Source organism: Syngnathus acus, chromosome 6 (genome assembly GCF_901709675.1).
Source record: "Syngnathus acus chromosome 6, fSynAcu1.2, whole genome shotgun sequence".
Taxonomy (NCBI): Eukaryota; Metazoa; Chordata; class Actinopteri; order Syngnathiformes; family Syngnathidae; genus Syngnathus; species Syngnathus acus.
Window position 1 is genome coordinate 7,881,364 of NC_051092.1, and position 24,912 is coordinate 7,906,275.

Sequence of the window (24,912 nt, forward strand, 5' to 3'; positions counted from 1 at the left end):
TGATAGAAAAAAAGGGGGGAGGCGCTCTTATTTCTATTACAGTGTGGTAGCGTCATCTTGCGGAATAATATCTACATTACAGTTCAATTAAACCACGTACTGGAATAGAGGGCGCTACAGCAGCACAGGACCGGTCTAGCCTGTTGGCTCGAATGCGTTTGCGCCGTACTATGTTAGACCGGGACAGTTATCCCGGAATAAGATAGCAGGCATGTACAGTTGCCCCGGATATAGTTTTCCCTTAGTTGCGGCGTCCCCATTTGACAAGCCTGTATTAGATCGTAGATGTCTCGCTTTAGGAGAAGAAGTATTTCGAGGACGTGCACTTTTGATATACGGTGAGCGAAGCAAGTGGGTAAATGTGCAATGCATTATTTAATTTAGATAGTCAGTTTTAGTTTGCACGTCATGAAAATCCTGAAAATGTTAAAATGCATTTCTATGTCCTTAAAATGGTTGTAAAATAGATTTCCGTGAAAGTTTCAAGTTATTGAAATTTTGCATGGATAATACTTCAAATATATAAAATTGAGTTTAAATAAATGATTTAAACAATAAAATACGTCTAATACCAGTTTTTTAAAGTGATTTTGTCTTCCTTAACTACAAATTTGAAAAACGTTTACCGAGTCTGTTACTGCGTGCATTTCGAAGTCATGATTTAAATCTGCCTACGTCATCTTTCGTTGTGAGGCAAGATAATAAACGGCAACACAGTGAAACACGATAAACAGCGTCACTCAAGTCACTCAAAATAAGATCATGACTTTGGCTCACCGAGTGATAAATTACGAGAGACATTCATCGGCGGATACACGCCTCCCTAGTACATATATCTTATTTTATACCAAGTAAAGCGAACGTTTGTGCATGATACACTGTCCGACTCTGGGACGCTCATTGCACATTGCTTCAAAAGGCACATATGATAATTTTCTTCAACCCGAACTTTTATTTCGGTTATTCTCTACCTGCTGCTAATGTCGAAGGGATTGCCAATAATAATAATAATAATAATAGTAATAATAATAATAGTAATAATAATAATAACAAATAGAACTTTGGTAAATGTATAGTACATTATAAAATAATAAAGGCTAATGGGAATTAAAATTCATCGAGAAGTTCAAACGATTTAATCCAAAAAATAAGTGGTTAGCCCCATTCACTTGGATCAGTAGTGTCAGGACTTTTTCTTCCCAGGTCAACGTACAAAATAAATCAAAGGAGGCTTAGAAACACCCCTGGACTGAATAACAACAGATTCACATCGCCATACTTAAAACCATAACAGAACTTTGCTGTACGAAGCTTGCCTTGGCATCACATCCTTATCGAATGATGTGTGAGTGTTTCAAAACCAGGGTGGGAGAAATGAGAAGGAACCTTTCTCCTACCTTAATTGCCACCCAGGATAAAAATGAAGCAGGCAAATGACACTGACCATGCAGCAGGTTGCTAATAAATGCATGGTAATGGTTTGGATACACGTGATTTAAACCATGCAAACCTTTTGGACCCGCCCTGGCCCTTTGAAAGAATACTAATAATTGAGAATCAATCGTGCAAATTCAAACCAACTTTAACCCTACTTGCAGCTCAACATGCGTGAAATAAGTACTTAGTGTATTTGCAAACAAAGTGCCGTGGAGCTTGAGTAAAGTGTTTGGAAAAGTCATTTCTGAAACGAAATAACTGTGGCTAAAAAAGTGCATGAACCTCATAAATTAAAGACACAAGTTGGGATATAAAATCTTTCCTTGAATCCTAGATCAACATGTGATGACAAAGTTTAGACCTCTGATTCTTCACTATGTTGCAGATAATCTCCAGCGAGCGGAAGGATGGACCCTCGTTGCAAGAGGCACGAGCGGGGCAGCAACTGGACCGACCAAGAGATTGTGGAGCTGCTGCAGCTGTGGTCAGACGAGTCCATTCAGATAGAACTGGAAAGCTCATTGCGCAACCAGCGTGTGTTTGACCGCATCGCACTCATTCTGCGTGAAAAGGGCATGTACCGCACAGGTGATCAGTGCAGAGAGAAGATTAAAAAAATGAAGTTGGAGTATCGTCGTATTAAGGAGAACCACAAACTGAGATCTTGGAAATTCTACGACGTGATGGATCGGGTCTTGGCAAACCGACCGGCTATCACATACTCCACTCAGGGTGGAACATTTGTTGCACAGCAATTTTTTCAGAGTCCAGATGGAAGTGACTCATTTTTACAGGGGAATTCTTCACTAGGCTCTTTTGGTCCAACTTCTTCGGGTGGGTTTCTGTTTGGTCAGCCCCCTAAAACTCAAAATCCACTGGATGTCAAATGTGAGGGAGTGAAAGAAATTCTCTCAAACGCTCATGTAGCACGACCAGATCTGTGTTACAGATCAGGAGATGAACAGGAAACAGATGGACAATCTTTTCTTGGAACAGAGGATACACTCGGTCAAGGAGACAATTCTGCTCATTCAAGAATTTCCCCCTCAGGTTGTTGATTTTTAAAAAAATGTTTTTTTTTAAATTAACAGTATTTTTGCTACAGATATTGCATCACAACATTACTGCTACTTGCAAAATTTTGTCCATCCATCCATCCATCCATCCATCCATCCATCCATCCATCCATCCATCCATCCATCCATCCATCCATCCATCCATCCATCCATCAATTAATTAATTACATGAACGGCTTATCCTCATGAGGGTCGCAGGCGTGCTGGAGCCTATCCCAGCTGAGTTAGGGCAGTAGGCAGGGGACACTCTGAACTGGTTACCAGCCAATCGCAGGACACATAGAGAAACAAACATTCACACTCACACCTATGGGCAATTTGGAATGCTCAGTCGGCTTACCATGCATGCCTTTGGAATGTGGGAGGAAACCGGAGTACCCGGAGAAAACCCACGCAGGCACGGGGAGAACATGCAAACTTCACACAGGAAGGCCGGAGCTGCAATCAAATCCTGCACTCATGAACTGTGAGGCGGATGTACTAACAAGTGCTTCCCCGTGGATTAGGGGATATTGCTAATATTTGCTAACCGTGGATCTATGAAGCCCTTTGAGACTCTAAGGCCTGTACAAATAAACTGGACAGTTCAACAGGTGTAAATGAGTAAATACACTTACCAGATATACCAACTTCCAGACTGATTATGTTCTTCATAATGTGTCCCATGATTGGTTGGTGACCAGGCCCAGGGTGTATGTCTCCTCTCCCCCAAAGATAGTCTGCCGCACGCACGCACGCACGCACGCACGCACACACGCACGCACGCACGCACGCACGCACGCACGCACGCACACACACACAGAGTTTTATTATTTTGTATAGAGGCATGTCTCTAAGCAATCACGTCATCTCATGCTTTTCTCACATCCGCAGATTCAGCTGACCTGAACGTTGATGCGTCTGCTTCCCATTTAGGCACTGTTCCCGTGCCACATGACGCATCTAGGGAGGGCCTCCGTCCCCTGGCTGCCTTAAAACAGAGGAGACGTCGTAAGGCAAAGGCAGGGAAAAGCACGTGTGGCCACGGAAATGGAAAGTGTTGCAGCCAGGGGCCTCTCAACAAAGCTCTTGCCAGCGTCCTCATGTGGCAGCGGTGTGCTGAAGATCGCCTCCTCTCCTGGGAGGAAGCACGACTAGAGAAGGAGTTGCAAGCTGATGAGCGCAGACAGCAGCAAGAAGAGAGAAGAATGGAAAAGGAGCACCAGCATGAGCTGCACCTTTTCAGCATGCTTACGGGGGCGTTAACTGCCATTAGACAGGGTGCTGTGACCACAGAAACAGCACCCACTAACATCCCCGTTCCTCCGCTAGATCATCCGTCACCTGTACTGGCGACATCAACTGCTTCCTGTGCGCCATCTCAACCATATACACAGACTCCCTCTGCACACTCTGTTTCCACTAAGGGGACAATAAAGCCGGAGCCACACCCATCAGGCAGGGCCTGCACAACAGCCGAGAGTACTTTTGCAACTCCGAGAGGTGTCAAGTCTCCTGAGGCCAGCGTGTATCTGTCCAATCGTGGGAACAGTATTCGACAGCATCAAGGCATCCTCCAGGAAGGCTTTGCTCAATATAGAGGAAACAAATATGACATTGACAACCCTAATGTGAGTCAGCAGATAGGTTTTGTAAATGCTAAAGTGGCTACAGGTATGTCTCTGTGCCCCATGTTGCAGGGTGTCATCAATATGGGAACAAGCGAGAACAAGCTCTGCTATGATCTTCTTCATAAAAGGGTAATATGTGCTTTATTTTCATACATCAATACAAGACAGGAATACGATTTCACTTTCATTTTCATTGCAGTTGACCCAATCTGACATGCTACATGTTGACCCAGCACTGTTACAGTATGGTGATTGGAAGGGACATGCATTGTAAGTGATTTGATTTCATTTAGATTTAAAAAGGAACATTTCCAATTATTCTGTTTCAATGTTGTGTTTCAGCCTGAGAGAAGTGGTCGCAGAGTTTCTAACTCACTACTGCTGTTCTCCAAAGCTATTGAAAGCTGAAAATGTGAGTGGAAGTTATGGATCTCAAAATTTAATGGTCACTATTTAAATGCAATTTTTTTTGCCATTTGTCACAGTTAATGTATTTATTTAGCATTTCAATTGAGCAAGAGCATTCTTCAGCGGTCTCACATAAACAGAGTGCAAATTTGTCATAGCAAGGTTACAGTTTCATTGTTATAACGTCAACATGGTATGTCAAGTTTCAATCGCTAAATAATTGAATTCAATGATTATAAACAGCAATCGCATTGGAACTAGCATTTTGAAGAGGAAGAAAAAATAACAGCATATAGATACACATTGTGCAGAAGACATACAGTGCATCCAGAAAGTATTCACAGCGCTTTACTTTTTCCACATTTTGTGTTATAGCATCATTCTGAATGAATTCTTATTTTTCTTAAAATTTGACACACAACAACCCATAAAAACAATGTAAAAAAAGTTGTACTTGAATTTTTTTTTAAATTTATTAATAATAAAAAAATGCACCCTTAAATGCTTGGTTAAAAACAACACAATTTGGGTTAAAAATTGGAGCGACCCCGGAAGTTGGGTCAAATGTTGCACAAAAACCCCCAATTTCTTTGTACAATAAAACCCAGCAACCCAAAGTATGGTCAAACTGACTACCTTAAACCATAACATCAACTGTTTCCTCTAAATATGACAGCGTAAATGAGAAGTATTTGCTTTATTGAAGAAGAATGAATCTAGTGCATGTGACCAAAAATTAATGAGGGAATTGTTTTTGTGTAATTTTTAATGAAAGGAATCACCCCCTACTGGCTTTGCAGGCTTTAGGCGATTCTCCAACTAATTTAAACTAAAAACAAGGCTGCACTCATTGTCGTACAGCTGATGTTGCCAAATCAGTTAATTTGAATTACTTGATTAGCCAAATCGCCATTTAATTAAGAAGTTAAGTGTGCACGTGTGCATCGTCAGGCTTTCCTATGTGCCAACAAGGTTCTTTGCGGCTGTGAAATAACACTGTCCATTTGTGTACTTGGTCAGGTTGTGGTGATGAATGGATGTAGTGCTCTCTTTTCGTGCATTGCAGCAGTCATTTGTGACCCAAAAGGTAGGTCCCCAAACCCAGTTTGTAAAAGTAAAATTTAGCAAGGACAGGGGTGGTTGGTGCTGAAGCCTATCCCAGCTGACATCTGGCAAAAGGCAGACTTCACTCTGAACTGGTCGCCAGCCAGTCGCAGTGCACATGTAGAGACAAACTTGTTTAGTTCCTCTTTAAGCACAATACATATTTCATTTTATTAGTGAATGTTTCCTCATTCTATGTTCCAAATTCTATTGCCTTTCAAATAACTCTATTTTTCTTGTTTTTGTTATAGATGCCATTCTAATTCCAAGCCCTTTCTACGGTGTTATTACTGAGGACCTGCAGTTGTACAGTGACGTCAAGTTGTTTCATGTCCCACTCCAATGTGAGGTAGAAGCCTTCGTCTTGTATTTATTTTTCGCTTCTTAAACAGTAGACGCTTGAACGATTGTACCTTTTCTGAGAATTTCCTTTCCTCGAGGCCACCAGTTGTTCAATTTTTTCTTTTTGAGTGAGATCTGCTTTTTCGCTGGTTGTTCCTTTCTTCTTCATTGCAATTATGTGGGCACATCAATTATTCACAAATTGTGCCTCTTCACAGTCAGGCTCTGTCCTTGTCCCTACACATGTGAGGTTTCTGTACTGCCTTGATTATATACATTTCAGCTGCACTCTTTGTCATGTTGTATTTACCGTATTTTCCGCACTATAAGGCGCACCTAAAAACCTCCAATTTTCTCAAAAGCCGACAGTGCGCCTTATAATCAGGTGCGTCTTATATATGGACCAATATTGAGCCACTACAGCAGGCGTGTCCAAAGTCTGGCCCGCGGGCCAAATGTATATATCTTATATATGGACAAAGTTTTAAAATGGGCCATTCATTGAAGGTGCGCATTATAATCCGGTGCGCCTTATAGTGCGGAAAATACGGTACTACTAGATACTTAAGTTAATGTTATACAGCTGGCTATCAGTGGACGTTTAGACCTTCCTTGTCTTTTGCAAATATTTATAGGATGGTAATAATGATGGTCGACATTTTCATCTCACCGTGAGCAAACTGGAGGAAGCTGTAAAAAGGGCGAAGCAAGAGGTAATCCATGCATGTCTTTGTTTCACATTTAATATTTTAATAAAGTGCTAACCCATCTAAAGCAGATTCTGGAAACCTTGCATCCTGTTTCACTGACGGATAACTGTTGCATTTCAAATAGGGGGTTATCATTCGGGCTATTATACTAATGAACCCGCACAATCCTCTTGCTGAGATCTACACCCCAAAGGAGATGCTTTCCTTCTTGGAATTTGCTAAAAGGTAGGGTCTGCTCCTCAGTTACCACATGCTGTGGTAAAGCAAAACATTTAACAGAAGATAACATACAGTGGCTCTAAAAAGTCTCTAAAAAGTTTACTGCCGGGTTTTTAAAGTGTACCGTCGGAGTTCCCACATTGAAGTCTTGATGGGTAAAGGGAGCAATATTGTACAGTTTGATAAATATTTGGCGTTCCAATTTTCTTGTCTAGTCTTGTATTGGCCAATCCCCTGTTTTATTTTAATGCACGGCACCATGTTGGGAATAGATGACATTGAGACGTTGGATATATTTATTTATTTATCTATTCATTTATTTATTTCGTTATTTACCTTGCATCAGTAATGATGCTGGAAAGTTGCGAGAATAACTCAGATGCCGTGTTGAATTGAGGAGGCGGCCAAGCCAAGACAGTTGTGAATGCCTTTGCATAACGGCTCTCCTTCAGCTCCCTTCTTCCAAGCAAGTATGGGTGCTTCCAGGATGCCTCAACAAATAAATTCAGCAAGCATTATTAGCTTGCTTTGTGTAACCAGAATTTTTGTTGTTGTTGATAAACCGTATATATTTCTCCCTAATTCTGAGCTACGTAGGTACACTTTAAGAATCAGGATATTGTCAAGTGCAACAATATGATCAGGAAGGCCCTTAATGTTTTGTTGTTTTGTAAATGCGATTGCCAGCGCAATAGTCGCCGTATATCTTCCCAGTTAGTCAGCTGCTGTATACATAAATCACTTTTTTTTAATTATGTATTATGCTTTAACTGTATGCCATGTTGTCTTTGTTGTCAATCGTCATACCTTTTGCACTACATATGGTATGTCGAGCTGACTATTCAGTATCTGTCTCCTGCTTTAGAAATGAGATCCATGCCATCATAGATGAAGTGTACATGCTGACAGTGTTTGATGAGTCAGTAACATTTCACAGTGTCCTCAGTCTGGAAAGGTACAGTGTTGTTAACCTATCCTCTTTATTATTACTCATGTATACCCTTTATCATGATAATTATGGATGGAGATTGCCTCTTAAGTGCTAATGATGTGCCCTTATTTCAGTTTGCCCGACCCACAGAGGACACATATAATGTGGGGGCTGAGCAAGGTACGTGCTGGTGCTGCACCACATTATGTGGAGGACTTTTTTTTTTTTTATGACTCCTGACAGAACTGTAAATTCTCTGCTTTTCCTCGCAAAAGATTTTCAGTCAGAGCCATTTCGCTTCTTGACTTCATCTTGCCCTTTCCAGGACTTTGCAATGGCTGGAAACAGATTAGGGACTCTTTATACTGAGAATCAAGACATTGTGGAGGCTTTGGCCCAATTGGGCTCATTCCATGGTATATCTGGGATAACTCAGCACCAGGTTGCACAACTTCTTCAGGACAGAGGTATGGTTATGTGACTTGGAGAAAACATGCTATTGTAGTTTTGACCTCAATGTTGTTTGTTACATCGAAAGATTATCCTATATTGTGGAAAACTTGTTAGTTTTGCGTGACCTACCAGGAGACATTAAAAAATGGTCAGTTGTTTAGTCAGGGAATGCAAGTATGTCACAGACATGTCATTGATTGTTTGTTGCCTTTTTCAAACCTTAGATAAGGTTTAGATGGATTGTTTTAGGACAAAATGCACACTCATTATTTATTAGAACAAAGCACCGATTAGAAGAAATATGCATTTACATTTTAAATACATTGGTTTTATCCTTTTTGTCACAAAGCACATGATCGCAGGTTTGATAGATGATGACAAAGGTGTCTCGGGTCACATTTCAAGTCTGTCATCGGCAATCAGATGTCAATGCATTTGAAATTTAAATTTGCACTTATACAGCGGAAACCAGCTTTTCCCAATCCAAGCAGTCACTTTATTGGGTTATTCTTTCTTTGTTAAACCTGCATGTAGATCAGCTGGCATAGTTGAAATTTAGCTTTAACCTGTGTCCCTCTCCTACTTCAGCTCATGCTGCAAATCATCCTGAACAATTTGTAACACAATGTAAACTAGTGCTGGGAAGCTAATGATGCCTCTCCCTGTCATGGTGTGGATTGGATAAGCAAGGAGTTTTTGCTAATGATGCCTCTCACTGTCATGGTGTAGATTGGATAAGCAAGGAGTTTTTGCCTGAGAACCGACGCAGATTGAAAGCTGCTCACTGCTACCTGACAAATGAGTTGCAGAAAATGGATATTCACTACCTGGACAGGCCTGCTGCTTTGTATGTCTGGGCTGACTTCAGGAAGGTAACTTGAATAAGGTCACATTGTAATGCTGTGGTTGCTGGGGTTGATAATCAAATGCTAATTTGTGCAGAGGTAATTGGATTGCAAGGAGAAAGTCATTGTCATTAAAAACATTTTATTCACGAGGTTTGATGTCAACTTCTTGTCTGTTTTGCTAGTTTCTCAGGGCCCCTTCATTTGAGGAGGAGTTGCGGATGTGGCGGTGCTTCCTCAAACACAAAGTTGTATTGAGCTGCGGGCAAGCCTTCTCCTGCTCCACACCTGGCTGGTTTCGCATCGTATTTGCCGACCATCAGCACTACCTTCAACTTGGTCCGTCAATATATCTACACTGTAGTTATATAGTATTTAGTTCAACCCAATAGAAAGGCATCCATTTATTGCTAAGTACACTTGCACTGACCATATTTCAGTATATAGGATGTATTCCACAGGTGAAGAAATGCGGAAGAGATTTCTTGCATTTCTACCGAATATTACGATGAGAGAAGCTAGCCAAGAGAGTTTACTTTTAGCTTAAGCTTTAAAGCTTTAGTTCTTGGTATGAAATGAGCACTCAACACATTAACTGCAAAATAAACGAGTTCTGATATTACTTGCTTTCATTCTACTTTGATCTCAGTTCATACATTAACTGAATACCAATTATTGACTTGTTTTATGTTCATTTTGTTTTAGGGTTGAAAAGAATTGGAGAGGCCTTAAAAGAAATCAAAGAAAGCAGTATGGACAGGGATTCCTTCATTGTCAAAGAAGGCAGTGAGGAGAACAAGAGATCAGTGAAAGAGGACAGTGCTACTTCAGACAATGCCACAATTGAAAATTCAACATCATCCCCCCAGAGCAAGTCATCAGACCAGCTAAAGAAAAAGGAGAGTTCTGTTCCTGACACAAGCTGGCTCGCCCCTGATGAGTTTGTCTTGCTGGACTGCCAAGCCTCTAAGCCTGCGGAGAGCCTGGACTCTCTGATTGGTACACTCAAGCATCAAATCCGCTCTTCTGATTGGTTGGAAAAGAACACGCCAGAGCGGTCTGCAGAGGAAGACCCAGAGATTCTTGATGTGTTTCAAAGCCTGTTGGCACGAGCCAGAAAGTGAAGTTACGGCTAAACAGGCAACGATATGGCTGCCAATTTACAGTGGGGAGCACTCAATAATCCCTCTTGTGACTGACTTTATGGCAAAAACAGTTCATTTTCTGTTTGTTTTTTTCATATCTGTAATCATGCCTTAGAGTTGAATGTTGATGGGTGATTAATTTCACATTCCAGTCCATCTATAATCAAGATATTTATAAGCTGAATTAAATGCCAAATGTAATTAAACCAAAACAACTCGCAACGTTTATGATGTGCCAATTTCCTGTTATTTGAGTTTGCCTTAATACACTCATAACAGCATGTTTTATATTATTATTTTTATTTGACATTTTTTATCGCCAATAAGGCAATTGAGAGGTTTGATATTCTTATTTCCTATGCCGACCTGGTTGATTTGAAATGTGTATTGATAATAGTTGCTATATGCAGTATGCTTTATGTACAAAAAGTGTGATACACCTGCCATCACCATTGAAGAAGTGAGGTGAAGAGACAAGGTCTCCCCTCGCAGTCTAGTGTGTAAGTGTGTGTGTCTCTAAAAATGTTTGACTCATCCTGTTCATTGATGCAAGACTAGAGGCCCTGGCTCACAATTTTGGTTGTAGTTCTTCCTCAAACTTTTTAATAAGTGGAACTAAGGGGGGGCGGGGCGCTCCTGAAAAATGCCCAGATAATTGACTTTTGGGGGACACATTTTTCCAGCGGTTTTCTTTTTTTTTTTCCCCCTTAACATTTTCACCTGACCCTGTATCAGCATTTTCTGAATAATATTTTGGGGGTTTATTATTATTATTATTATTACTTCTATTGTTAATTTATTTTTTGAGGTAGATACATTTTTTTGTCATCTCATCTCGTACTGATCCGGAATTAAACAACATAAGGTATGTGTTTCAGATTTATTGTCTAGTTGGCTTTGTAGATACTGTACTGTGCAAATTATAAAACCTTGTGAGGCCAGTTCTGCCTCAAAGAATGGAAAACAAAGGGGGATGATTTGTGACGGCACTTTGAATAGTAGATGGGTAGCCTTTTGCTGTTCTATCAGATGGAATGCCACCAACAAAGTATCTCAGACAAATTTGAGTGCATATCTGGCTCGTTCTCACTTATTTTTCAATTGGTAAGCTTTCTTGTAATGTTTAAAATAATCAAACAACCTTGAGCTTCCTCAAATAGGCCAACCCTGTGTTGTTTCACTTTCACTATGAGATCGTGGGCCACAGAGATGTCACAGCAGCATGCTACTAGAGGAGTTTCCAGTTCAATGGAGGCGGAGTATGAGTGGGTGATGAGCACAGCAAAACAAAAAAAAAGTGTGATTCAAGGTGTTGAATACAGTACAGAAGAGGTACAGTCAAGAAAGGCTGAGATGCTTTGATTTGGCTTTGAACAAAGGTAAGGTGATGACTTATCATCATTTGACATCATTATACAGGTTAGGATTTGATAATGAGAACTTTGAGAATATGGCAACCTGAACGGTAAACTTCTGCTTCCCCTCTCTTAGTGCTCTTTTAACATGAAGCTGCCAGAATTCAAGGACACGATCAGTCGCTTCAGATTCACACAATGTTGTGTGGGGCTTGGTGGTTGCCTGTGTGTGTCTTATGCAGTCTGGACACCATTCTGGTTAAAGGATGGCGGACTTTGGACTGAGTGGAATAAGACAAAGGGTGACCCTGTCATTGATGGTGTGATCTTCAATGGTGAGCAAGACATCTCAATTAGCTAGATTCTGATGGCTTTTAAACATAAAGCAATGTCAAACCTAATGGTTTCTTTTGTGCTGAAAAGAAGCAATACTGCGTTCCCCATTGTCCAGGCTGAGGGAGTCATACCACACAGTAAACAGAAAAGCCTTTACCAAAGTAGTAAACAAGTCTGAGCATGTCACTGCTCCGAGAAGTGCATTCTTTTCAACAAGTATATCTTACATATATTGGATAGGATAGGAGTCATTCACTTGAGCAGATTGAGAATAGTTGAAAACCTGATCTCTGTTTTTTTTTTCTTAAATTTGCAAATTGTTATTGTTTGACAATTGCTGTAGAGGTTGTGTTCTCTGCCAATTCCTTATTCCGTCAACATGCTTGTTGCATGCGTGTGTAATATTCCCACGAGAGGCATGCTGTAGTTATGGTTAGCTGAAGGCTATATTGACTGTGAAAACCAGGTAAATGTCACCACATCTTAATATTCATGCAGTCTTTTTGAACGCCGCTTATCCGGTTCAGGGCTAACAAAACGCTAGTAATAGCTGTAGAAAGTGAAGAGACATACCTCTAATAAATCCTTTTTTTTTTTTGCTCAAGGAAAGATAGACCTACCTGAACCACAACAATCTAATCGTATTACATCAGATATTCTGTGGAATACAAATATCCCAATGTTCTGTTTTGATTGACACTCAGAGACATTTATTGAACTTGTTCATTATATTTGTTGTTCTCAGTGGTGCAGAATTGTACTGCATGATTTATTTCTGTTTAAATAAGCAACTGACATGTTTGAGAGTGCATACATCCCATTATGTTGCTTTAGAGTTCTACACGACACAAACTGCTACTACAATAATGATAATCAAATTCTTCAATTAATATGTCACAGATCAATGGAGCATTATCACAAGGGCCGCTGCGGCTGAAAACCAACATTTCCGTTTTCTTTTCATTGAAATTTAGAAAATTTAGAAACATCCAGGCTTTGAAAAGGCATTAGAAAAAAGTGACAGCTTATGTCACAAAGCATAAATCAATGGAACTAATGATGATCTTATCTCAATTTATTCACAAATTTACTTTGTCAGTGAATATAGTGGCCTTAGAGCGTAAAATATTCTATTGATCTAGCGCTGTACTATAAATGGCCACAAATAGAATTCATTTATGATTAATTGCTGGAATGTTTTGTATTGTATTTGAAGCTTTAGATACATATAAATATGATTCATTGCAATTTGGGGATTTTGTTGGAGAGTCTGACAGCTGCAGGAAGGAATAACCTGCGATATTGCTCGGTTACACACTTGGGCGTTGCATCCTTTCACTTAAGGAGCTCCACAGTGCAGCGAGTGTGTGATGGAGGGGGTAAGAGTCTTTGTCCAGCATGGAGGACAGCTTAGCTGAGATCCTCCTCTCTCTCTCACCTCCTTCACTATTTGCAGAGGGCATCCCAGAACGGAGATGGCATTCTTAATTAGCTTGTCCAGCCTCTTCCTGTCAGCTGCTGTAATGCTGCTCCTCCAGCAGACCACTCCATAGAAGATGGCAGAGGTCTTACCATCTCAATGTCCCTTCCTTGGATGTTCACAACCAACTCAGTCTTTCCAGTGTTAATGTGGAGGTGGAATCAGTCCATAAAGTCCCTCACAAGTTCTCTGTATACTCGATCGTCCCCATCAATTATGAGCCCGACGATGGCAGAGTCATCAGAGAACTTTGGCAGATGGATGACAGGTGAGAAGAGTCTGTGGTGTAGAGCGGTGAAGAGGAAGGGTGCTCCGTTTCCTGGGGGCCCTTACACTACAGAAGACAGTCTCTTGACACACAGTCCCAGATTGTTGGTGACAGTTGGTGAGGTAATCCACAAATCAGCATGTGAGGTGTTGGTCCACTCTGGCGAGCTCAAGCTTGTCCCTCAGGATGGCTGGCCTGATGGTGTTGAAAGCACTATTGAGGTCCAAGAAAAGGACCCACATAGAGCTCCCAGGAGCACTGCTGAGGTCCAAGGAAAGGACCCACATAGAGCTCCCAGGAGCACTGCTGAGGTCCAAGAAAAGGACCCAGATAGAGCTCCTAGGACACTCCAGGTGAGGCAAAGCTTGCTGGAGCTCGTTGATGTTGCCGTCCACTCCGATGCCGGTCTAGTATGCAAACTGCAGCAGGTCCATAGACGGGTGGACAAGGGCTAAGATCCATGGCCTCATGAGGTGCAATGTTAGGGCCACCAGTCAAAAGCAACTGGGGTTGTTATGTGTCGCTAGCATAGACAGATGAACAAAGATTTGTCGTAAATATACATTTTCAGACCAATGAAGTGAAATAGGATAATTTCCTCACGCACAACAGATGATGTCTTACAGCGCACTGGTTGGGAGGCACAGCTGTATTACAGTAAAACTGGGGATTTTTGTTTTTTTACGAAACCAAATGCAGAGTGAACATTTACACCAACACAAAATACATTTTTATTGCAGAAGTTTGAAGAAAGGCCCACTCACATTGACTTGTCTTCATTTTCTGATGCAGCCCTGGAAGCAGAGAGAGTGTTTGGGGTTCTGTCCTTCCTGTTGGCGTTGAGCACAGGAGCTCTCTCGCTTGTCTTCGCCCTCTGGTGGACATCAGAGACCGTGCGCTCCTACTCCAACACTCGTTCTCTGCTTATGGCAGGACAGGCACTCTACCCCACCACCTTGTTGCTCCTCACCATGTTATCTACAGGTAATACATGCCCATGATTACTTTTATTCACACTGTCAGAAATATGGAAACGTTAGGACCCATAGGGGTCAGTTTTTAACTATCGCAGTCAAGTACAATTGTCATCTTAAGGACTGGTTGGCACTGTATCATTCCAATTCATTTTTTTTTTTATTCATCACAGAGTAGCTATGTACTGTTAATGATGAAACTTATCCTCCTCAAGACCTCTGCTTCAGTTAAATAAAGACCTCATTGTCCGGTAGTGCAACTATATTGTTATTTTAATGTGTAAATTGTCTCAATGTACTTTGCAATTCATGGTGACCAGTCAGAGGTGTACAATGCCTCTGACCCAGTGTTACTTGGGATAGATGCCATTCACTCATGACGGTAAATGAAGGCAAGAGGGATAGAACATGGATACAGGGCTGCATCTAACCAAATTGGAGCCCCAAGCAAAATTGTGTTTGGAGGCCACCCCACCCCACATCTCCCTTCACAAATATATCATAGATAAAAAATAACCAAAACACAAGATTCCATTTAACATCCTTTAGTAACAGCAAACAGTTAAAGGGGAAGTCATCCCCCAAATTTTCTTTGTTCTGTGCATTCCAACTCGGTGAAACACATTGTTCTGATGAATGTTTCGGGTCAGCTTCATAAACCTGGTGAGCCATAATTAGTTGTGACCTGAGACCTGAGCAACTGTAACAGCATTTTCAGTTGACACCAAGTGCCCCCCGTGTTTGCCTCGTTATTTTATTCCACAAACGCAATATTAAAATTAGAGCAACCCAGGAAATTGGGTCAATTCGACCCAGGAATTGACACAACTTTCTGAGTTGTTTTGAACTAAACAACCAATTTTTGTATGGTTGTTTCGATCAAATTTACCCAACTTCCCGTGTCGGTCCAATTTTTAACCCAGCCATTTTAAGGGTGTACGATATGGGTCCTTTAAATGGCGTAAATGGGTACGTTTTGCCACTCAATGGATGGACAGACGGATGACAGACAGACAGACAGATAAATCAGTTTACGGTAGTGACAAACAAACAAGCAAGCAACCAAACGAACAAACAAACAAACAAATATTACTAACTTAGCATGATAGTTTTTGGGAAAATACATCCTAAAAAATGATCGTGACCGGCCAAGGTGACACAAACGCAACTCCCCCAAATACACAAGGAAAGAAGACATCCATCTACTGGATTTGGAGAGGATGTTGTTTTTGTCTTGACGTTTAAATATAGCACATTTGGAAGCAAAGTCCTAAAATAGCTGTTTTCTCTTAACCTCCAAGAGACTTTGTTGTGTTGATTTTGGTTAAATTCAAGAAGACTTTAATGTTTTGCATTTACATACCCTCAAGGGCAGAATGTGTTTAAATAGACTTTTTAACTTTCTTTTCCATTATCATAAAAGCTTGAGGGTACCAATAATAGGCTTAATGACATTTTAAATGTGGTAACTCGTTGTTTTACTGCTCTTTTCCCTCCATTGACAGGTTTCTTCTTCCTACTGAGCTGGTCCATTTTCACTTATCACCACTATGAAGAAATCTACGAGGATTTCTCAATCCTAGGTTCCTCTTACTGGCTGGGTGCTTTAGGCTGGATCCTACTGTTAGTTGTGGAAACGATCGTCTTCGTCGCTGAGCAAGCTATTGTGCCAGACATCCTCGAAGACCTGGAGAAGGCAGTGGAGTCATGGAGGGTCACCAGTCAGCCGAGTCGTAGCTTCAGTGAAGGTTGTCCTCACCCTGCAGTCAGTAAAAGTAAGCTAGCTCCAAAGAGGTACATGTCAGTACCTTAAATGGGCCACATTACTTGGATATGACAGAGAATACGAGTGTAATAATTTCACATGAAAATGCTGAGCAGACTCCATGGGGAAACCGGCAAGCAGTATGAATATCGAGGGCATTTTCCAATCAGATTGACTTGTAACAAAACAAAAAACTATACGAAACAATGAAGCCCGATCTACTAAAAGTGACTGGCTCCACGATTTACTCGCGACCAGTTCAGTCGTCTTGCCCAAAGTACAGTATAACGGGTAAAGGCTTCAATTATCTGCAACCCTAATTAGGACAAGCACGACAGAAAATGGATGGATGATGAAGGGTCTCACTGTCAATGGATTAAAAAAAAAATTACAAAACAGTTAACAGAAACAGTTCCGTTTTTGTTGTTTTGTAATTGTGTTAGAGTTGTACAAATGATTCTGATGTTGAAATGAATGTTATCTTTGCATAAAGAAATGGATCACATTAATCATTAATCATCAATTTGCAAATCCTTTCAATGGAACAATATATTCCTTCTCATAATGTCATGTTTGTACATGAACTTGAGAGCTTTGTAAGCAAGTGTTAAGCATGTCTGCCTCACAATAGAGCGCTTTTGAGCGCATCTTCCCTTCCTTCTGTGGCAGAACCAAAGTGGGTGCACACTACCACGAACATTTTTGTTTTGCCAACTGAGATTCAACCATTCACTACCGTAGACGGATTTATTTGTCAAGTAATTATTTTCAGTGGGTACAGGCATGGAAGAGTGTCTCTTTGAATTCATGAGCAATGTTGGGGTGCCCTTTTGCTCCTTTTAACACCCCTTATTTACTGCATTGGGTGGTGCCTCCCTGAGCATTGGTTGCTCATCTGTGGAATTTTAGCATGCAGGTTGTTGGAAATATGCTCTTATTACTGTGACTCCCACTCTACAAATTGTTCCACAGCATCTGCATACATATTGCAGATACAGACAGTACTGTTTTACACTTTTTTAAAAAATACATTTTAAAAACTACTCTACACCAACATGTTAATATCAACATGACTTCATTGGGATTCTATTTATATACCGTATTTTCCGCACTATAAGGCGCACCTAAAAACCTCAAATTTTCTCAAAAGCCGACAGTGCGCCTGAGAATCAGGTGCACCTTATATATGGACCAATATTGAGCCACTACAGCAGGCGTGTCCTAGTCCGGCCCGCGGGCCAAATGTATATATCTTAAATATGGACAAAGTTTTAAAATGGGCCATTCATTGAAGGTGCGCCTTGTAATCTGGTGCGCCTTATAGTTAGTGCGGAAAATACGGTATTTGTATCCTTTATTTCGTTAATTTTTCAAGACAGTCAAATCCAAAAGTGCCGCATAAAACAAAAACATTGCCTCTTTAGCTGACGCAACTGGCATTCACATAATACTGAAGCTCTATTACAGGTATGTTTCAAACCTGATTTTGTCACTGAGTTTTATGTCCAGAGAAAAAGAGAAAAATAACCTCAACTAAATAAACCAAATTCTCTCAAAGCTTTCATTTGTTTGCTTTCTGTATCTGCTGTGACAACGCATACATACATCATCCCAACGTGAGTTGGAAGTGTGTTGCGAAAAGGTTGCAGCTGCCATGTGTTAGGACCACCCGATGACAGACTGCCTCCAAAGGCATTACATGTAACGTTGTCTCGCATTCCCACGAGGAGGCGTAGGATAGACTTGAGACTGCTTAGGCTTGTATGCTGAATGTGCCAAAGTGGGGAAAATGAAGAGGCACCGGCTTTGTTAATTGGGCGTTAATCAGGTGGTGCTCTGATTAAAAGGCAGTTCCGCCCTGTTGGACCCCGCTAATGAGTTTGTTATTAAATCCACAGAGGATTTTGGTCTCTTTTTCAATTTAGCAACGGGGTAGTGCTTAATTGCTGTGTAAATGAGGCAAATGTCCTTGAGGGTCGTCGTCCTGCATCAGCTCTCAAACCACAAATAGAATCCCACTTAAATATAAAACTACGCAATTCATTGTGGTGTGTGTACTCTTGTGTCCAGCTGTGCCTCTCAGGATTTGCTGTTGTTTGCTCTACTCTCTCAAAGAAAGCTCTTGAAATCTAATTAAATATTTGAGAGAGCTGGAAACATCTAATGTAGAAGTACTTTTCAAATGGATTCATTTTTCTAAGATTCTCGTCCCTTGGCGGTATATGGTCTTAGATAAATTCCAATATCCAGGAACAAACATTTAGATTCCCTGTTTTTGGGCCAATTCGTGGGGGGGGGGGGCATTGTTTGAAAACGTCTTCCCAAAAGCTCGTGTGAATCAAGGTAGAGTGAATCAACACGTCAGACGATGATGCACAAAGGAAGCAAGAACAGGAGAATGCTCGGGGATGCAACCACAGATATGAGATCGTGGCTGCTGATTGTTGAAGGGCATTTGCTAAACAGACATCAATCAGAGGACGTCTCCCTGCTTAAAGGCCACTGGCACTTCCTGCAGGCAGCTGGCAGCATGTGCAGAACACAACCTGTGCTCATCCACTGCTCTTCATATCAATTAGAAACTCATTATCCAGCCATGTCCTTCTAATTATGTTAACACCACCCCCCACAGGATGAACGCTTAGTATGTACTTGCCGTTCTGTAGTTGCACTAACTGAGTTAAATAAATGTACCTAGAAACAAAGCACTGTCCGATTTTACAGATAAGTCTGGATTTTGCAGGAAAGGAAGTGCCACTAACTGAACAGATTCTTGTTTGGCCTGTTGGTGGTGCTAGTGTAACATTCATATCTGACAATGTCATTTGGCTCAGCAGAGGAAATCTTGTCAGATGAGCAATGCTACATAGAAATCTCTGCATGTATATATACATTTTTTTTCCTGTGTAAAATCGGCAAAACAGGACAAATATAAACTACAAAATAATAGTTTGATTGCCAGGCAACTTTTGAGATATGGAGCTTGGGTTGCGCATTTGGAAGCAAAATACATTATGAAATAAAGCCAGACTTCAATGCTTTTTACAGTTTAATCTCTTTGGACTTAACATAATTCACTTTGAACATTTCTGATATATTAATACAATTGGATTGAAAGTTTTTTTATTCAAAAAAAGATGCAGAAATGTGCAGAATGACAAGACAGCAGGGGGGCAGCCGACTCGAGATGAGATGAGGGGAGGAGAGAGCAGAGAACAAAGGATTGGAGGGAGGATTTAGATGCCGTAGAAGAGCTTCACACTGTCACTGAAATCTGTATAGCATTGTGATGAACCATCTACCTCACTCTCTCCTCCTCTCCATTGTCACCATCCTTCTTTAGCTTTAAAATATTTGGTGTAGTTGAAATAAGAACATGGCCTCTATGTCCTTCACTGCATAAGCAGACACATTTGGGGAAGTCAGGAATCTTGATGTGAAGACTCCACAATGTTAGAAAAATCCTAAAAAGGGAGGCTAATATCACTGTGTCCTTCAGCCATGCTTTTTGCCAGGACTTCAGTGCCTCTCGCCTGTGGAATCCTCAATGAGCCATTGCTCTTTGTGATGGACGTGCCACCCAGACCACCCTTTCTGATTACATTTGTTCACTCCAACTGACATTGAAACGAGGCAGACGGAAGGAAAGGGAGTTTCATTCTTATTCTGCACTTGAAATTCCTTTAGAATACACAAGTCTTTGCATGACTTTTTATGCTGTTTTGTGTGTTAACATTGCTTTTTGTGTCCTCGACTTGATAGATATTGGATCATCACATACATCGTGTAAGTGGTGTTTTCTCAGACATCTACATACGTCCCATTCGAGCATCGCTCTAGTCAACCTTGGCCAACTGTAGTCGTTCCATTTTCTTATCTATGTGTGACCAAGGAAATTAAATTACAAATATAATCACTTCCTGCCAGTTTCTTAAACAGTGTGCCTCTGCTTTGCATATAGAGTGTACTTGCTTTGGAGACACGCACTGTGAGGTTACTTATTGGCTTATTTACAATAATGGGCTCAGCTCCACAAGAATAGTCACACGTAACTTCTCATAATGGCACAAGGAGGCGGAATGGAGGAATACAAAAAGCTGTCCCTGCCAGCCCGAGGACTTCACTAAGTCATATTTTAAGAGGTACTTTTTAAAACCCAGAATGTGTTCCAGCGTGCAGACCAAATTTGATGCTAATCTACCTAACATCAGAAGAGGCATCTTAATAATCAATTTTCAAGTAAAATACGCTGGCGTTCTCAGAATTTGTCAGTTTCAACAGAAAGCCCCTGAACAGATGAACCCCAGTCAAGAATCCAATCCAATCCAGGCACTTTCTCAGTCCTCATCTGTTTTACCCTATAGTTGGGACACAGCATTTCTGCCCTCCCCCCATACCCACGCCAAGAGCCTTTTGTAGATGGTTTTCTCCTCAGCTCAAATCAATTTTGCACACGATAGTCCATCTGACTGAATAAACAATCCCGATCTCTCATCTCTTTCCTCTCTCCATTGCTCCAGCGGGTCCTTCACTGAAAGGGAAGGGATGAAAATCACTGCATATCAGTCATGTGGGAGCAAGCTGATAAAGCTTGAGTGAGTATGAATAGAAAAATAGAGGTTAAAATGACACACCATACTCGCTTCCTTCCCTTATTCCCCATTCAGATCAGACTGTAAATACTTATGTATGCAGAGTCTGTTGTACTTGCCAGCAAAAACTGATCTGCAAATGCAAACTGTACCAATACTTCTAAGGCCATGATTTAGACAGGTGGACAGCAATTTTCTTGTTTATGAATTCAGAGCAATTTAAATCTCACATTCCTCATGTATGCAAAGCCCTCTTTTGACCAAGCAGTTCGGTTTGATTTAGTTTAAATGATATGCTGTGACAAAGCATGGCGTTGTTGTGTATGTGACCACCAGGCAAAAGCATCTTAGCTGTGGATATGTCCTGAGGCAATCAGAGGCATGCCCATTTGGAAAGACCCTTTGACACCTGTTTAATCCAACCTGTACCATTGTACTGTTTCGTTGGCGTACCGCGACTGACTGAGAGGTGGAGGTGTACTGATGGCCAGTCAATCACAAGGCATTTCTCAGACAATTACACACCATCTCTACCGTCATCCTAACAATCAACAGGTTGCACAGAGGACGGGCCAGAGCAAAAATGGCTCTCTGATGGATTATATTTTCATTGTCATGGCTCAATGATTAATACTCCACCACCTGGACTTTTGTTCTCATTGTAATTTCTCTACCAAAAACGGACTGTCTGCTAAATACAGTACAAACAGCCTTCCTTACTTCAGTCATGTACCAACAAATCAAAGCCTTTGCAACTTCTCCCTTCACCTGAAATAATTTCCTTGTGACCTTTTCTGAGCCAAGGCACATTTTTTTCCCCATTTTTGTCTCAAATATGAATCCGATAAGCAAAAAGAAAATTATTTTATAAGCATGCATATTTTTACTCACTCAGGCCTGTTTTGACAAACAGCTGATATGCTGGCAGGAATCGAACACACAAAGCCCTTCCTCAACATCTCGCTGTCTCTCGGTTTGTAGTTTTCATAGTAGTCAGGCTTGGAAAGCTCACTTCACACTTATGTCACGGAGAATGGGTACAATGTCCAAATAGCTCCTTGGCAATCACCAACCAAAAACTGTCCAAAGGTGGATCAGCAAAGGTTAGCTTTGAATGTTATCAATTTTGTCTCAGTCAGTTGCTCCTGGCTCCAGTAGTGTACAATAATGACCTGTCCTTAAACTGATGCTGAGCTACTGTATATGGGTCCCTAACCCAGTTAAGGCATTCACTGTAGGCTGAACAGAAATAAAACAATCTCCTCAACACATTTGAAATGTCAGGTAAAAAAGCCTGCTTTTACTTTATATTTTATTTTTTTAATCAATTTTTTGTAAGTGAAGTCAGGAAAGACTAAATGTATTTGTAGTTTTCAATAAATAAATAAAAAAACAAGTAATACATTAATGTAAAGTGACATTTAGAAAAGATTCTTAAAAATAAATAAAAAGCATGTGAAGTCAAAAAAGATAAAACGTTGTCTATTATTTAATGAAAACAAACTTTATTCTTAAATATCATTGTTAAAGTGACAGTCGATTGGCCTGAACATGGACACTTTTGTATACATGTGTATAAAAATGATGTCAGCACTGAAATTCGCTCCCTGCATTTTTTTATGACGACATTCAACACATCTTCCTGAAACCCAGTATTTGTGGGGGGGCTGCTTTTTTTCCACACACCAGCCTGACTCTGTAATTGAAGCGAGGAGGCAAACAAGCGTTGCAATATTGTTTCTTGCTTTGTCACATTCTATTGTCATCTAGTGTCTGGTAATTTTAACCAATCATCACCAAAACTCCAATCCACTGTCTACTCCATGCAGGGGGTTGTGTGACCTTGAACGAACCCTGACAAACTGACAAGAACACAACATTCACTGCCTTCGAAAAACTCCTAATTGTTCGTTGCTGAGTGGCAACTAAATGTTCGCAGAATGTTTGCTCGAGGTACACCCAAAGTGACTTTTCTTGTGTGCGAGGAAATTTTGAACAAGAAAAGTACAGGCAAACATCTGCTGAATGTCTGGAGAATATTTGAGACCTTGACAAACCCTGCCGAGAATGCAACATTTTGCTTCCTTATGTTCAGTTCCTCCTCTCACATGAGAAGATGGATGGGGGCATGGCAACAGTATATTTCTGACCAGAAAGGAGCATTTGGAGAGCAGTTATTTCCTGATTTCGCCAAAACAAATTGATTAAAAATGCAAGCTAATACGATTTATCTGATTAAAAAATACATTGAGAATTTCTAAGTGAAAATCGGGACATCCTCGATGCACTTCCAATTAAGTAAAATGGCAAAACCAGGTGTCATTTTTATGTTTTGCAGAGCTGTCGTCATCTGCAAAATATATATCTAAAGTAACTTGTAATCTAAGTTAGTTTCTTTTAAAATTAAGTAATCAGAAAAGTAACTATCAATTACCTTACCTTTTAGAGCTAGTAACTTTTCAAGGTAACTGTGGCAACACTTGCTGCAGCACAGTGCTCGGAAAACACAGTTTGAAATCAGCAATGCATCTGAGTGTGTTTCTGTGCCCATTGTTCCTTTGTCTGAGCTTTGAGAATTGACTGAAGAAAAGGGCACAGCTGTCTTGGTCTTTCCTATAATGACTTTTTAATTATAAAGACAAGACAATTATAATGGGATCTACATGCAGAATGGATCTTTTTGTGTTTGGTGGAAATTTAAAACGTTTTGCGCTTCCCATTCCTTGATACATAATAGAACTGATTTTGCTTTGTATATACATATAGCTGCCTTGCAGCCACAATTTTCCCTTTACATAACGGGAACAGGTACTACTTGACACAGTTTGGAACGTGTACTGCTATTGTTTTTTTTAATTCTTCATATTTAAGAACTGTATAGATATAACACACTAAATGTTCACCTTCCCATAAAAGAGGGAAAGTGAACATTTTAAATATTAAGTGGTTGTTTGCAAGCTACTATTCCTCAGATGACAGACCTTCTGTGTAAATCTGCATCAGACAGTTCGAAAAAGAGGCTGAATACTTGTTTAAACAAAAGCCAAATGCAGTTTAGAGGGTTTTTACTCGGCTCGAAGTCCCCTAGCAACAGGAGGACTGTTCTGTAATTAGGGATATTGCCATTTAATTAAACACGGAATACACAGAAGTATATTACTATTTTGATTAAAGACACTGGTCCTGATCCCCCAATCTTTCGTGGTCTTGAAACATCATGGCTTATACTTTTGATTTCATTTGATTGTCTACAAGTGGATCACCATCCATCTGGATTGCCTTCCCAGTTGTAGGTTTTGCTTTTGGGAAGGCTAAACATAATCGCCCAGAGTATGAGACTTAATTTCCCTATGCTATTTAACTTGTGGATGCCCATCGTTCTGTGGCAACAGGAGATTTCCAATTCTGGAGAAGCTCCGCAAATGGTATAAACAAATTTGCTCTAACTTGCTTTCCATATTATTTAACACACCAGAGAAGTGGAAATACCTGCAACCAGTCCAAGGAAAAAATAAATCTGCATTTTCAGAGGAGATATTAATGCAAGACTTTGATGAGGCCTAAAATAAAAATTTGGCCCCTAATGATTGACAAATACATACAATCCATCATTGACATGGCAGGGAAACGCCATTCTCAAGCTCTAGTCTAATTTACGCTGGATATATAAACTTGTGCAACCCTTTTCTCAGTTGAATTTTGCAATTTATGTGATTGTGGAAAACATTTTAAAATAATTCATTTTGGTGTCATTGCTTTCACAAAATCCTGGCATTTGAGCAGGGGTGTGTAAACTTTTTATACTCACTACACACCATGCTGACGCTTTTCTTTGAGAAAGATAGTGGACGCATCAGTGCTA

The 24,912-nt window shown here is 40.5% G+C and overlaps 1 protein-coding gene across 2 annotated transcripts; it reads left to right on the top strand.

Annotated features, from left to right (window-relative positions):
• The first annotated feature begins 234 nt into the window (after positions 1–234).
• accs (1-aminocyclopropane-1-carboxylate synthase homolog (Arabidopsis)(non-functional)) lies at positions 235–11,567 on the top strand. 2 transcript variants are annotated; one of them, XM_037254561.1, is made up of 16 exons: positions 235–338; positions 1,823–2,487; positions 3,387–4,123; positions 4,193–4,252; positions 4,323–4,393; positions 4,466–4,535; positions 5,552–5,618; positions 5,887–5,984; positions 6,613–6,690; positions 6,812–6,912; positions 7,772–7,861; positions 7,972–8,017; positions 8,163–8,304; positions 9,020–9,162; positions 9,321–9,474; positions 9,841–11,567. In XM_037254561.1, exons 2-16 carry the CDS (start codon positions 1,845–1,847, stop codon positions 10,257–10,259), a joined length of 2,919 nt encoding a protein of 972 aa, XP_037110456.1. In that variant the 5' UTR covers positions 235–338; positions 1,823–1,844; the 3' UTR covers positions 10,260–11,567. The 2 variants fall into 2 exon arrangements, with proteins under 2 accessions (XP_037110456.1, XP_037110457.1); XM_037254562.1 differs by having other exon boundaries at positions 3,429–4,123.
• Positions 11,568–24,912: the final 13,345 nt, after the last annotated feature.

What these genes read in the sequence shown, in the direction of transcription:
- accs (XM_037254561.1), top strand. Translation starts at nt 1,845, where the DNA reads ATGGACCCTCGTTGCAAGAGGCACGAGCGGGGCAGCAACTGGACCGAC. An exon ending in TAAAAAGGGCGAAGCAAGAG is followed by an intron (nt 6,691 to 6,811) that starts GTAATCCATGCA and finishes CATTTCAAATAG; the next exon opens with GGGGTTATCATTCGGGCTAT. An exon ending in TAATGTGGGGGCTGAGCAAG is followed by an intron (nt 8,018 to 8,162) that starts GTACGTGCTGGT and finishes TGCCCTTTCCAG; the next exon opens with GACTTTGCAATGGCTGGAAA.